Genomic DNA, 14,437 nt, shown 5'->3' with positions numbered 1-14,437 from the left:
AAACTTCAGCTGATATAAAGTTTGTTAACCTCTGAGCTCCATAATGAAGCAGGTGAGGTCTCCTTTCTTTCACAGATTTCTCCACCACTGCTGCACAACAACTTGGCACAAACAGCCACGCTGCTAAAAGGACCTCGCTGTTTTAGTGTGACCAAACAGGAAATTGTAAGTAGACCCACAAAGCTCTTATTTATAACTTGCAGTAGGCGGGCTGCTGGAGTCATGTCGCCTGCAGCCCAGCACCGAGCGTTAAACCTGCACCGTGTGCTGCAGACTCAAAGTGTTTTCACGCAGCTAAAGTGTTTACTTCAGTATTTAATCACGGACATTTACCTTGATCCAGTAGCCGCAGGGAGTGCTGAAAAGACGGATCCAGCGTGTCCTTCTCCGCCATAAGCTCCGGTAAGTACTTTTCGGTCTCCATCTCGCCCCGGTGCTCCGAGTGAAACGACTCAAATGGGATTCAAGTGAATAAAAAAACTTGCTCAGCGTCCACACGGCTCCAAGTTAGGGCCAAGCCAAATATTTCTGTGCAGCAAACACGATAATATCACTCGCGCCTCGCGCTACAGGAGCATGTCTCAGTCCTCGCGGCACACACGCGCGCGCACAGTGAGCGGTTAGATGTGAGCACCGGGAGGTTTTATCCCATCCGAGTGTTGTTGAGCCAGCAGAGCCCCGCTACGCATCACAGCCGGTGTGTGAGCTTCCCTCTCCTCTCTGTGCGGACAGCCAGGCTCTCTGAGGCTCTCTCTGTTGGATCCAGTGCTCAACTGAAGCAGCCGCAGCTATTGGTCGCCGCGCGCGACACGCAGCCGGCGGAAGGGGCGGGGCGACGCGCGGGAGCTGTCCGCGGTGCTGAGTCCCCAAAATTAGCATCTCATTATCATAAAGTTAACCATGAACAAGGGCGGCAATTGAGAAACACTGAGCCAGGGCAGAGAGCCTGCATCTGATATCAGCCTCCATCACAGACTGGCATGGTGATAACACACACACACACACACACACACACACACACACACACACAGCTGCTCTCACTGGAGCTGGGGTGACTCTTTAAAATGCACAATACAGTAAGACAACTGACTGATATCGTGCACATCATCCACACCTGCTCATAGGAATACAGTCAATAAGAAACTGATCCAGTGACCAATCACAGCCCAGATGTGACAGTGAGACAGATTTAAAATCTGGTGTAGCCTGCTCTATGCAAGGGTGAGATTTTGTGCCAGCATGGTGGGACAACACACACATGACACAAGAGGATTTAGGGTCCTCCACCAGAAAACTGCAGCAGGCGGCCGCGGCGTGGAATCAAACACACGGCCGCTGCTGCACGAACACAGCCTTTGTACACTGGGCGCCTGCTCCACCAGGTGAACTAGTGGGCACCTCAATACTTACTACATATTAAGAACATTTTGAGCATCAAACACTTGAATTTTTACCCACCAATGTCTGCATCAATTCATGGTGTCAGTGTCTCTGATTTTGTCAGAATAAAAGCCCTCTGATACGTTTATGTTTTTATTAGAGGTGGGACAAATGTACATGTTCTAAATATTGAGGGGGACGTGTCCCCTGCATCCTCCTCGGAATCTACACCTAGAATTTGTACTGACATCGACTGCATTGACACTGACCCCCTGGAGCCATGTATGGATTACTGGACCAACCTATCAGGCACAGGCCCAGGGGCTCAAAGTGTCAGGGCCCTCGAGTCACCTGCAAAATGTCCCTCCAATTAACACGTGTTGACCCCAAAGAGAAACAAAAGGACAAAAAAAACACAAATGTATCTCAGAGAAACACAAACTTCAAACAAAACGAATGCAAAGACATGCAAAGGAACTACAGAGACACAAAATAACCAAAAACTAAATCAAATATACCTCAAAGACACACAAAATGACCAAAATAAGAAACAAATACACCCCAAAGACTCAAAAAATGACCACAAAGAGACACAAATTGACCTTATAGAGACAAAAAACAACCTTAAAGAAACGCAAAACAACCAGAAAGACATACAAAAGGACCATGAAGAGACATAAAAGGACAAATAATATCTCAAAGAGACACGAATTGATCTTTAAAGACACACAAAATGAGTACAAAGACAAGCAAAGGAACTACGAAGAGACATAAATCGACTGCAAAGAGACACAAACATATCTCAGAGACCTGCAAAATGACCTCAAAGAAAAACAAAACCACAAAGAGACACCAAACAAACTAAAAAAGAGCATCAGGGGCCCATTATCTCATAATCCACACACGCCTGGATCTCTGTGGCCCCGGGTCAGTCGTCCCAAAATGTCAGTGCGTCTAAACAGAGGTGAGTTGACCTGTCGTATTTCACATCAGTCGGTACAGTTGCTGGAACATCTCAGGAGGCAACATAATTGCCTCTTTACTCATTTAAGCCATTGATTAGGACCACATGACTCCTTAGGTTGCTTTTACTTGTTAGGACAACCTGTCAATAGTTCTCAGGAAATCCATTCACCTTCTCATAGGTCAAGCATGCGTTCCTCCCAGGCGTGTTTATGAATTCATTAATTAAGAAAAGCCTGTTGTTAAGAAAACACAGGCGCAACAACAAGACAAAAAAAGAAAGAGTCGACCCTGGCGAGTCTCCAGTATTCTCGGAGAGAACAAACACTGACACTGGTGTCATTAAGAGACAGATATGCTTTATCCAGACAGCAGATATCTACAGATACAGACACAAATCCACTTTATCAGACATCGTGAGCCTTACAGTTCCTGGAAACACACAATGAATGCAAAAGTGCCTTTGTGAGGAATTTTAAGGGTGTTTAACGGCCGGGGAAACAGGATTTGTATACAGGCTTCATATTTGTTAGAAAATGTGGAAAAAAGATAAGAATTCTGTCAATATTTGTGGAGGATGCTGAGGTAGCCTCAGGTGGGCGGCTATCTGTAGGCTGATCAGCACTGGTTATATAATTGAGATTTTTTTTTTTTTCCTCCATTCTATTTCAATAACTTGGAGAAAATGTGACCTAGAGGCTAAAACCAAGATGGGTTTATGTATATTTATCAGCGCTATATCCTCCACGAACTTTGGAAAGTGCTATTGCTTATTTTGCTTTTGTGGCTTGATTTGTGCTCAGGAATAATTGCTCCAGGCATAATAACCAAATATATATATATATATATACATGGTAATATATGAACTACAGAGACACAAATAGCCTATAAGAGACACAAAGATAAACACAATGAATACAAAGACATGCAAAGAAATTACAAAGAGACATATAATACCCAAAAATGAAACAAAATTACCTCAAAGAGACACAAAATGACCAAAAAGAAACACAAATGACTTTAAAAAGACACAAAAGGACCAAAAGGACACACAAATGACTAAAATAGACACAAAATTACCAAAAAGAGACACAAAATGACCTAATAAAGACACAAAATCACATTATAAAGCCACAGAAGGACCAAAAACAGACACAAAATTACATTATAAAGACACAAAAGGACCAAAATAGACACAGAATGACATAATACAGCCACAAAAGGACCACAGAGAGACACAAAAGGACCAAAATAGACACAAAAGGACCAAAATAGACACAAAATGACATGATAGAGACACAAAATGACCAAAAGACACACAAAATTACATTATGAAGACACAAAAGGACCAAAATAGACACAAAATGACATGATAGAGACACAAAATGACCAAAAGACACACAAAATTACATTATGAAGACACAAAAGGACCAAAAAACAAAAATATATCTCAAAGAGACACAAATGTATCTTTAAATAGACACAGAACGACAATAAAGACATGCAAAGGCACTACAGAGACACAAAACTACCATTTTATATATAAATATTACACCACAATATGAAAACACTATAATGTCTGAAATATGCACCATGTGCTTGTTGATGTCTGCAGGTTGAAAGGTTTTCAAAATGGAGTGAGTGTGTTATCTGTTACAGTTACACAGTACTTAATAATAACTGATACATCATGAGTGATGCACCTGGACACACTGTGAGGTGCACCAAGCTGCAGCCATGCAGACACGACATGTGTCACATTCAAACATCCTGTCTAGAGATTTTTATTTTTTTCCACAGATTCTTCCCAGACTCTTGTTTATGAGTGATTCACCGCAAAGAGAAACGCATTATGAATCAGCTTACTTTTTAATCTCTCCCAGAGACCATTAAAAACCGGCTCAAATGCACTAATCTCCTATTCAAAAGAGCGACTTATTTATAGATATGCCTGCCATCTGTTGCGCCCCGTCTCCATAAACAAAGCCTCGCATTGTCATTGATGTTTGAATCAAAGTTGCGGGCCTATACGTCTCCTTCAAGACGTTTGTTTTCAGAGGGAAATCGCTAAGTGATCGCAATACATCAATTGCAATGAAAATAATCATGGTTTATGGGGCAACATTTTTATATAAGTCACAGCCGACCACAAGGGCAGCAGCGTCGGTGTAAACAAAGCTGTGAGGAATGTTCTGTCAGGTGGGTGTAAAGGATGAAGAACAGTGGGCTATTACAATGACAAAGTGTTATTTTGATCATTAGAGAATGGCTGCCCCCTTTCCTCGCCCCTCGGCCTGTCCCGACCCACTAAATATGATGTTGTCTCCACCCAGAGCCAGACAGCCTGTGCAGCGCCCCAGGGTGTCATATGTGGTATATTCACCCATACTATTATGTCTGCACACTTCTGCATTCACAATCAATACTCCTCGCTCTCCTAACAAGACGCAGGGATCTAATCAGACCTGTAGCCTTCGTCCCGGCAGCTTGATGTAAATCCCAACTGATTTAAATGGAAACACTTGTCAGCTTTCAGTCTTCATAAAATCCCATCTCAGCGAGAGGATGTCATGTGGGTCTTGTCACCTTAGGAGCAATTAGACCTTCATGTGTCCACAAGCTGATTGCCGTGTCACTTTGTGTCACACAGAGAACATGAACCGGGATTCCAGAGCGAGTCTCCACTTTGTCTTGGCCCCGTTAAATGGACACTGAAATTACAGTGGCAAATCAGGAGCATTTCAAACACCTTGAATAAGTGGATTCCTTCCATCACCACATTTCTGTGGTGGCAGAGGGATTGCTGGGAGAGTGGCAACACTGCCTCCTTGTGACCATGTCATATTATTCAAGAAGACATAAGGAGTTCATGTGAGATAATCAGGCTGGTTTGGAGCTTTTTCATAAGAAGGATCTTACTGGACAAAATGCTGCAGCTGGAAAGTTAGCGACTTGTTTATTCTCTTAAAGTTTTGCTGTGAGTGGGGCAGTTTGTGCGCAGCTCCGTTGGTTAATGCGATCCAAATGTCGCATGTTTTAATTCAAAATCAGAGGTATTTGTTAAAAGCAGTTTTAATGGGTCACCACAAAATGAGAACAGAATTATAAGACGTCCACAAATTGTTTTAGTGTCACTGTGTTGCTCCTTTTTCTTTATTAATCCCCATTTGCTGGTGTTTAAGGGCCCTTAGATACTAATGCACACTATCTGAAAGAATAATGCCAAAAAACCTCATTAATGCCAAACTGCATCGTCTCTTACACTTTGCTAATCCTATCAATACTCTCCGACAACAGTGGAATAAAACACAATTTCTCCCGCAGTCTCTCTTGTCTTCCAGAGTCATTTTAACAAAGCCCTTTTAAGATATTGTTTTCCTCCTCATGCAGCCGCACAATGCTGCTCCAGTCACAAAAGGCACCTTATTGTGGCTACTAAATGGAGCGCTCACATCCATTAAACAGCCATTCAACAGAATTATATTGCCAGCGCCAATCTATCAGGTACATTGATCACGCATCGTCGGCTGTGAAGTGCAGACTCTGGTCTCCTCTCCTGGAAGTGTTGTGCAAAAGAAACCTAATGAGAAACTGTCAGCAGCACACAGGTAAACAAATCAATGGCACCCAGCAGTGCTCCCAAGGTCGAGGCACGCACACACACACACACACACACATACACAGCATCACCCCCACCCCCCAACAAACCTGAGGTTGCAGCCAAAGCTTCCACGCTGTAAAGGGTGCTGTCAAGATTTGACTTTTAGCAGATAAACAGGGTTCAAATGGGATTACCTTCCACCGCTCGGATCATTGCTTTACCTTTAAAGGCATAGTTTGACATTTTGGGAAACATGCTTATGTGCTTTCTTACCATGAGTAGATGGGATTGATACAACTCACATGTTTGTGTGTTGTATATGACAACCAGCTGGTTAAAGAAATAAAACAGAGGGAAACAGCTGACATGACTCACAATATCCACCTGCCAGCACCTCTAAACCTCACTAATAAACATGATTATATGTGGGACTATTTCTGAAATATTTTTGCATGTTTATACTTCATTTTTGTAGGGATTAAATAAATAAGATATACCATGTTCATCAGTGAGCTGTAAAGGAACTAGTTGGCCCATTTTGTTACCTTCAGACTAGCAAGGTCAGCTGTAACCATCAGTCAGTTAACTGCAGAGGATATTTTGACTGGCCAATAGGTTAATTTAGCTTCTCCTAGTAGTGGTAGTATATTAGCATTATGCTGTACCACATTGAGAACAAAGCTAATAAGGTATTAATGCTCACCTTGGCCACTCTGCGCTGCGCAGCATGGGTCAAGTGGGAACGAGCAAGAGCCGATGCTCATTTGGTGATTACCACAGGTAAGACCGTGTTGACCCATGCTGACCCATGCTGACGGGATGGAGCCACTGTAGAAACATTGTGCCCACTCTTTGGTGTCCCATTAGGTCACCCAGGTGAATAAGAAGCTTAATTCATAACACCAACACCCTTTTAGCACTGACAACTATGTCATCACTGTTAGCATCATTAGCAGCATCAACACGTGTAGTGGTGCTGACATATGTTAGTTAACAATGCCAACAGGGTTTTGCGGCTTAAAATGAAGCTGCTTATTCACAGGGCTACCTTGGGACACCACCACGTTCTCATCGGGGTCTGCCCACTGGTCCGACATCCCATTGTTCCGACCATATTAAACCCATTGTTCCGAAGTCCCGTTGTTCCGAAATCATCATGATGCCCTGTGGTGAAGGTCTGGTTAGGTTTAGGCACAAAAACCACTTGGTTAGGGTCAGGAAAAGATCATGGTGTGGGTTAAAATGAAAAAGAAAGTGGCAAACACATAAGCCGTGAGCCTGCTTCGCCTCAAGCCTTTCCCAGCTGACCCAGAGCCGGTCGCGGCGCACCATCAAGGCAGAAATACGCCCGCCGGGAGCCGTTCAGCACCGCGGAGAGCTCCCCACACAACCCCGACCCCAGAGTTAATAACAGGAGGTTATGGTGTTTCACTCTCTTCTCTCTATGGCACTTGTATCTCGACCAGTAGCCTACTTTTGTTGCGTTTGCTGATCCTCTATGGTACACAAATACAGTATAGCCTAGTATAATCACATATCGGAACAACGGGACGTCGGACTAATAAGAGGTCGGAACAATGAGAGGTCGGAAAAATGCTACGGCACCGTTCTCATCCCAACTCGTCAAATACAGGTGTTTGGTCAGTGGCCCTACACATTTAAATATGACGAGCTAAGTACCCTCCTGCTTCAGTTTGTCAATTCATGCTTGTTACCTGTATTGTATCTTTTCAAAACACACTTTTCACAGGACGTGTTTGGTTTCTGCTAATTCAATGCACACTGTCTTTTTCAAAATAAAATTAAAACGTTGGTAAGACACTTCATTTTTAGGTTTACTTCCTTCAGTTTGAGCAACAAAAGAACGTGGTAAGAAAAAAAACCCATCCTGTTTTTGCTTAAATTCAAGGTCACTCGCGTTGCATGCTACCCATTCTCAGAACCCATCAGCTGTATTCGGCGTCTGACTTCCGGCAGATGGCAATACAGCCTCTGGGGGCAGATCCCCGATTTTTTGGCATTCCGGTTTGATTTGGGCGGAGGAGGCGAATTTCCGTTTCCGACTTCCGTTTATATATATGAGTAAATATGCTGAACCATTGTGATGGATTCAGAGTTTCCAGTGACGCCAATTATTTTCCGCCTTGTTAGTTCACAACTGCAACTGCAGCCGGCTCAAACGTGATTGGTCAATATCACGCGGACTACAAACAGCCTACAACAGGAAACCAGGGCTCTTCCGCTTTTCTTCTGGAGGCAAGATCTCCAGGGTTTGCCTACAGACTCTACATTCACTGAATGTAGAGTCTGTATATAGAGACTACATGCTACCAAGCAGCAACGTCTGGGGCTGAAAAATGAAGCCAACACTCAAGTGTCAAAAGATGCAGTTCCTCTAATGGCCACTTGAGGCTGACTCCAGAAGCTAGTCAATCCCCATAGACCCCCATGTTAGAGAGTCCAACTTTACAGCAGAAATAAACATGTTTACAGCCTGATACAAAAAACATTTTCATCTCTATAGCTAATTTCTCCCATCATGACAACCGTACGGGGGTGAATTTTCATTTAACTCACCCATTTATGCATAATTGCTTCTCATTCAGATCGACCCCCGCTCCTCCATAGTGCTAGCCTCTCAACTAAATATGGTCACTACTTGCTCCAAAAAACCAAGATGGCAACGGCCGAAATACTGAACTCGAGGCCTCAAACAGGAGTCCACAAACCAATGGGTGACATAACAGTAGCTACTTATGTTATTTTTACAGTCTATGCATGCTACACGTACTTTCACTCTACACTGTCATTTAAATAACTAGACTGACATTTAATTTCACATGGTAAACAAATTGCAGTCTCCTCGCTCAAAGTCTGGAGTTTGTTTGACCCATTCACTCCCCTTCCCACTCACCCTATGAGGACTTACTTGCATCATAATCAGCTGTGTACCATACTGCTGTTAAGGGTGCCTCTGTGCATCTGTGTCTGCCAGCGGGGAGCCAAATACAGGGGTCGGTATTTGATGAGTTGTGACTGAGAATAGGTTGGGAAACCAAAACGTGGCCACCATTTTCCTCATCAATGCCTTCTGGCCACCATGGGTCAGGATGCGGCTAGCTGGTTGTCTGTAAGCAAAGACAACAGAAAATAAAAATAAAAAGGCAAGACATCTTTCACCACCTCTAAATAGGCTGCACTTAGAAATGTGGTGCTAAAGCTCATTGAGTCAGTGGAGCTGTGGACTCAAAGGAAAGCAGCTCTAGTATTTCATGTCATTTTGCATATTTTTTCTTGAGAGTTAAGCAGTTTGTTTCGGGGGCTGTATGGGTTATACTTGGATGTAAAGATGTGTCCAGATGCTGTGGAGCACTGTTCCCATTTACATAGAAAACAACAAAAAAAAAAAGTTACATTGAAGTGAAAATCTGGTCTACACACTGCTGTGGAACAATGAAAATGATGACAAGTGATATTAAAGCACAATCAATAACTGAGTAAATGCAAGGGAATTCAGAAATAATACACTGACATGTTCCATTATACTTGGTGCTGTGGAGGATTATCACACTGCCAGCGCAGATGTTGTGTTTTTACTCTTCTAAAGTACAAGAACATGACAGGACGGATAATGATAGTGTAACTGTGCCTGATGTCACCAGGGTTTTATCAGACACATCCTTTAATTTCTAACACTGTCTGCAAACACAACATGAAGTCACTGACTCAGTTTGCATATTTGTGATTGTGTCTAATGACTAAGAGCTTAATAGAGCCGCCTGAAGTCGTCCATGATGTGTAGTGACTAAGTGTGTGGTGAGAGTTATCACCGTGCACTTACATACCAGAGAGAGGCACAAGGTCAACAGCAGTAATTATTCTGTGGGAAGCGTGTTGGTCTTCTGTGGGTGATTTCATTTCCTGTCATTAGCCACAGCGATTAAGCACGAGAACAATGATGCTATGATAGCATCAGCGACCACCACACATCCCCAGGCTGCTCTCTATATTCCACAATATTCTCTAAATGTCTCTTTGCATGGGTTAACCCTCCTGTTGTGTGCAGGTAGCCTGAATCTTTAAGGCTTTCTCTGCTCGCCCTAATTAGCAAATGATGATTACGGTTAGATGAAATCTCATTACGAGCCTCCCCTGCATGCTTTTTTAGATATAAGAGATGATTTGATGCAGCTGTGAGAGTCGAGGCTAAAAGGGTACAGTGTTGGTAAAGCAGACGCAGAATAATTTACACTGCTGTGTAAACAAGACAGCTGATTTTCTCAAAGTAATGTCACCTCCCATGACACCTCTACCTCCTTATCACTGACACAAACACACACACATTAAAGGATAACTTCGGTATTTTTCAACCTGGGCCCTATTTCCCCATGTGTATGTGTGCGTATGATTCATAGGTACAACTCCTTAAAATTGGTTCAGTATTGAGGGAGGTGGATGCAGCCGGCAGCCGCGAGGTAGATATGGGGGCAAATGCGTCTCGTATAAGTTTGCGCATTAAAAGTGCTTTTTTTCTCCACTGACCGGTTCAGATCGCCAGTGCTATCTCTGTAAATAGCATACTAAGCGTTTCCCTTACCTCTGGGCTGTGTGTGACGTCATCTCGCGAGAGCTTTGCTTGTTGCCGGAAGAAAACAGAGGAGCCATGCTGAGCGCCGCTCAGAGTGGCGCTGGTTGTCCCGGAGTACAGTTGAGAGTTTTACTGCATCGATTGAAAACAATGGTTCGTGTTTGTGCTTATCCGAATTGCAAGAACAGGATGTCGCGCAACACCCCGTACAGCTTTCATAGGCTGCCTTTGTCGGACGGCGAGATGCTGAAGTTGTGGCTAGTTGTGCTACAAATGGATGCTAACACTCCTGTCCAGACACTGCGCCTTGCAGACCATCGGGTCTGCAGTGCTCACTTCTCCCAAGATGACTACTGCCAGCTGAAGAAGAGAAGACATCCAATCCCGAAACACCTCTTCCTCAAGAAAACGGCTGTCCCACGAGTAGAGAGAGCTACAGACACAGTGGAGGTAATGTTATATAAACAATGTTAGAAACGCTTAGTATGCTATTTACAGAGATAGCACTGGCGATCTGAACCGGTCAGTGGTGGAAAAAAAGCACTTTTAATGCGCAAACTTATACGGGACGCATTTGCCCCCATTACCGTTTTAGCTTGTTTCGCGGCTCCCGGCTGCATCCGCCCTCCCTCAATCTGAACCAATTTTAGAACAAGTTGTACCTATGAATCATACGCACACATACACATGGGGAAATAGGGCCCAGGTTGAAAAAATACCGAAGTTGTCCTTTAATCGTTTAATCTTTTTTGTATTTTTTGGACACTTGGGGGCAGCACAACAAGCTGTAAACACACAGTTCTCATGCAGTGTTCATACATTTTCCTACGAAAAGCAATGCACCAAGATTCATGCATATCCCATGTATTGATGAGCCAGTAATTCATGCATAACTCATGTATTTTGGAAGGCTGCGATCACGTGACCAATGTGCTGAAGGAAGTAAAGAAGGAAGCGGTTCTGAGCAGTCGTAAGGAGGCAGGTTGGGGCCGTGGAGGGGTCACAAAACATGATACTTCCCTCAGGAGACTGGTGTCCAAAACTGTGTGGACGCCCCTACCATGTTTCTTTTCCTAAACCTAACCGCACCAACTTTACTTGGATAAACTCAACCTCTATAATTTTACATTAATTATATAACTTTACTTCAAAGCACAGTTCGAGATGGAACAAAACTGTTTAAGAGCGTTGCAGAGAAAAGTTGCAGTGGTGTGAACTGGCAGATCTGAACTAGAGTGAAAGTGGCTGATGGTGTCACCTGCAACTCAGCTGGTCAAATCACAGTTGCTGGTTTTAGAACATAAAGCATGTCACCTGTTTCTACAGCCAATCAGCATGAAGTGAATTCCGCTGGTCAAGTCAAAATGACCACGGACAGCGTGTTCGCCTACTGCAGCAGGTGCTCTGTCCCTGCCGAGCTGTTTGTTTCTATCCTCTCGTGTACCAGTGTCAGACTATGGGTTGCTGCTACTGCTCGCTGTATGTGCTTATGCCCCCTCACACACACACACACACACACACACATTCTCACTGACAAAAAATTATATGTACACTATGCAAGACTTTCCTAAAAAAACAATGTATAGATTCATACAAAGTTAATCCCTCTCAATCATCACTTATGGGCCACTAAATGTGTGTCAGTGTATTTATCTGCACAGACTCTGCCTGTGTTTTCTTATTTTCTTCTTAGTCTGCTGTGTTTGGGACGTTCTTGGGCACAATGCACAGGTGAGGTGGGGACTTCCAAAAAGGTAGCGACCAGGTGCCAGACCGTCAGCAGAACGCATCCAAGTGGGAGCTCTTACAATCCTCCCTTTCAAATGATCAAGTCAGCTGTTAATGGAGCATTAAGGGCCTGTGACATCATAAATCAAGGGATGAACTGGCCCAGAGTTTCTGAGGAGCAAATTTAAAGGGCGCCTGTTATGTTTCTCTGTATTTTGTGTCTTATATGTATTTTCAAAATGAAGGATTTTATATTTAACATGGCCAAAGTCTCAAATATTGAGGTAAACATATGTAGGAGTTATCCCTGTGCACACAATTCTCAGGTTTCCCACCGTCATGAACACACCGTTTTGAACTGTTTTTCCACTCTGGCTACAGTATGGTGTCAGAGGTTGCTGGATTTCTTTATGTGGTCCTCTGCTCCAAGCACACTATGACAAGTTAATATATTATGTTGCCTACACTGCTACATGTAGCTACATGCTGACATCAGGGAGACATGTCAACTTGGTTGCAGATGTTTGGTCTGGTTGTTTTTAAAAGCTTTCATTGGTGATTTTTCACAGTGCAAAGTGCCACTATTCTCCGTTACAGTCATTCCCCAGCTGCAAGTACACTGCTACATGTAGCTACATGCTAACCTCAGGGAAACATGTCAACTTGATTGCTGTTGTTGTGAATTTCTGTCTGATTTTTGAATCATGTAACTGCTGAAACATGTCTGGTTGTGTTTAAAAGCTTTTATTTGTGATTTTTCACAGCAGAAAGTACAGCTATTCTCTGTTACAGTCACTTCCCGCTGCATGTAGCTACATGCTTACATCAGGGAGACATGTAAACTTGGTTGCCATTGTTGTAAATTTCTCTCTAATTTTTTCGGATCATGTTGCTGTTTTAAGATGTGTGGTTGTGTTTAGAAGCTTGTCTTGGTGATTTTTCACGATGCAAAGTGCCGCTATTCCCTGTTACAGTTATTCCCCAGCTGCAAGTACACTGCTAGATGTAGCTGCATGCTAACATCACAAAAACATGTAAACTTGGTTGCTGATGTCTTAAATTTGTCCCTGATTTCGGGTGATATTCCAACTGGAACATGTCTGGTTGTGTTTAGCAGTTTTTATTAGTGATTTCTCAAAGTATAAATGCCACTATTCTCTGTTACAGTCAATGCCTGGCTTGCATGACGGTGCAGAGACACCAAGATATGGAAGACCTGGAAACGCTGACCAATCAGAGCCGACTAGGAGGGTGCCTTTTAAAGAGATAGGTACTAAACTGAGCCCTTTCAGACAGAGGGCTAATACAGGTGTACAGGAAAATGAAGTGTTTTTTGACTATTAAAGCATGTAAACATGTTCAAGTACAAACCCTGAATACAAGTATGAACCTGAAAATGAGCATGATAGGTCCGTTTTAAATACTTTAATAGACAAGATGGGAAGAAAATGCCCTTGTTAAGTCAAAATACTTTATGATCATATGTGAAATATAATTACATACAGTCTACAAGTGACGATGTGAAAAAAAAGTCTGAAAGTTGTTAAGGTGCAGGATGAAACTGCAGGATGTTTAGATGGAAGAAAGTAAAGTACAAATTGATATAAATGGAAGAAGAAGCTGGACTCGTTATCTTCCAAGCTGTGTGAGCCGTTTGGCGCTGTGATGGCGGATCAAAGATGGCGCTGAAAGCAGCAAGAGGAAGGCACTGAGAAGAGGATTTACCTTGCCGGTCTAGACAACTGATCTGTGGGGATGAAGAAGACTGCTGTTAGCCAAATCCTCCATCTCCCTTCACACCAGCGCCGCCTCATCAACCTTGGAAGAGCAAGAAAAAGGCATACTTCTCATTCTGCTGGCAAGGTGTACAAACAGTCCAGGTTTTTGCCAAGTTATCTTTCTGAAAGTCTGAATTCTGAGGAGGATATTGAAAAACAAAGACAGTTTAGCAGAGAACTCGCTACACCTCCTCTACTCTGAGATAAATCCCCAGGAAAGTGCAAGATATATGCAACAGGAAATTGTAAAGGCAGAAAGAAACTCACTAGGGGCCAAATATGGATCGCAGTGTTCACCACTAAGGTTTCCTTAAGTGGCAGGGCAAGCGAGTGGTTCAAGAGTTCATCATGTAACACAGAGGTGACAGGAAGGTCGCAGGTTCGATCTACATGAATGTC

The 14,437-nt window shown here is 43.2% G+C and overlaps 1 protein-coding gene across 2 annotated transcripts in view; it reads right to left on the bottom strand.

Annotated features, from left to right (window-relative positions):
• khdrbs3 (KH domain containing, RNA binding, signal transduction associated 3) overlaps nucleotides 1-769 on the bottom strand; it is a 173,047-nt gene extending 172,278 nt beyond the window's left edge. For both annotated transcript variants that reach the window (XM_050035377.1, XM_050035378.1), the window contains exon 1: nucleotides 334-769. In XM_050035377.1, the coding sequence (XP_049891334.1) occupies nucleotides 334-424 (91 nt within the window). In that variant the 5' untranslated portion in view covers nucleotides 425-769. The remainder of the gene's footprint in view (nucleotides 1-333) is intronic.
• Nucleotides 770-14,437: the final 13,668 nt, after the last annotated feature.

The sequence above is a fragment of the Epinephelus moara genome, chromosome 22 (assembly GCF_006386435.1).
Source record: "Epinephelus moara isolate mb chromosome 22, YSFRI_EMoa_1.0, whole genome shotgun sequence".
Classification (NCBI taxonomy): Eukaryota; Metazoa; Chordata; class Actinopteri; order Perciformes; family Serranidae; genus Epinephelus; species Epinephelus moara.
This window is presented reverse-complemented; position numbering and strand designations above follow the sequence as displayed.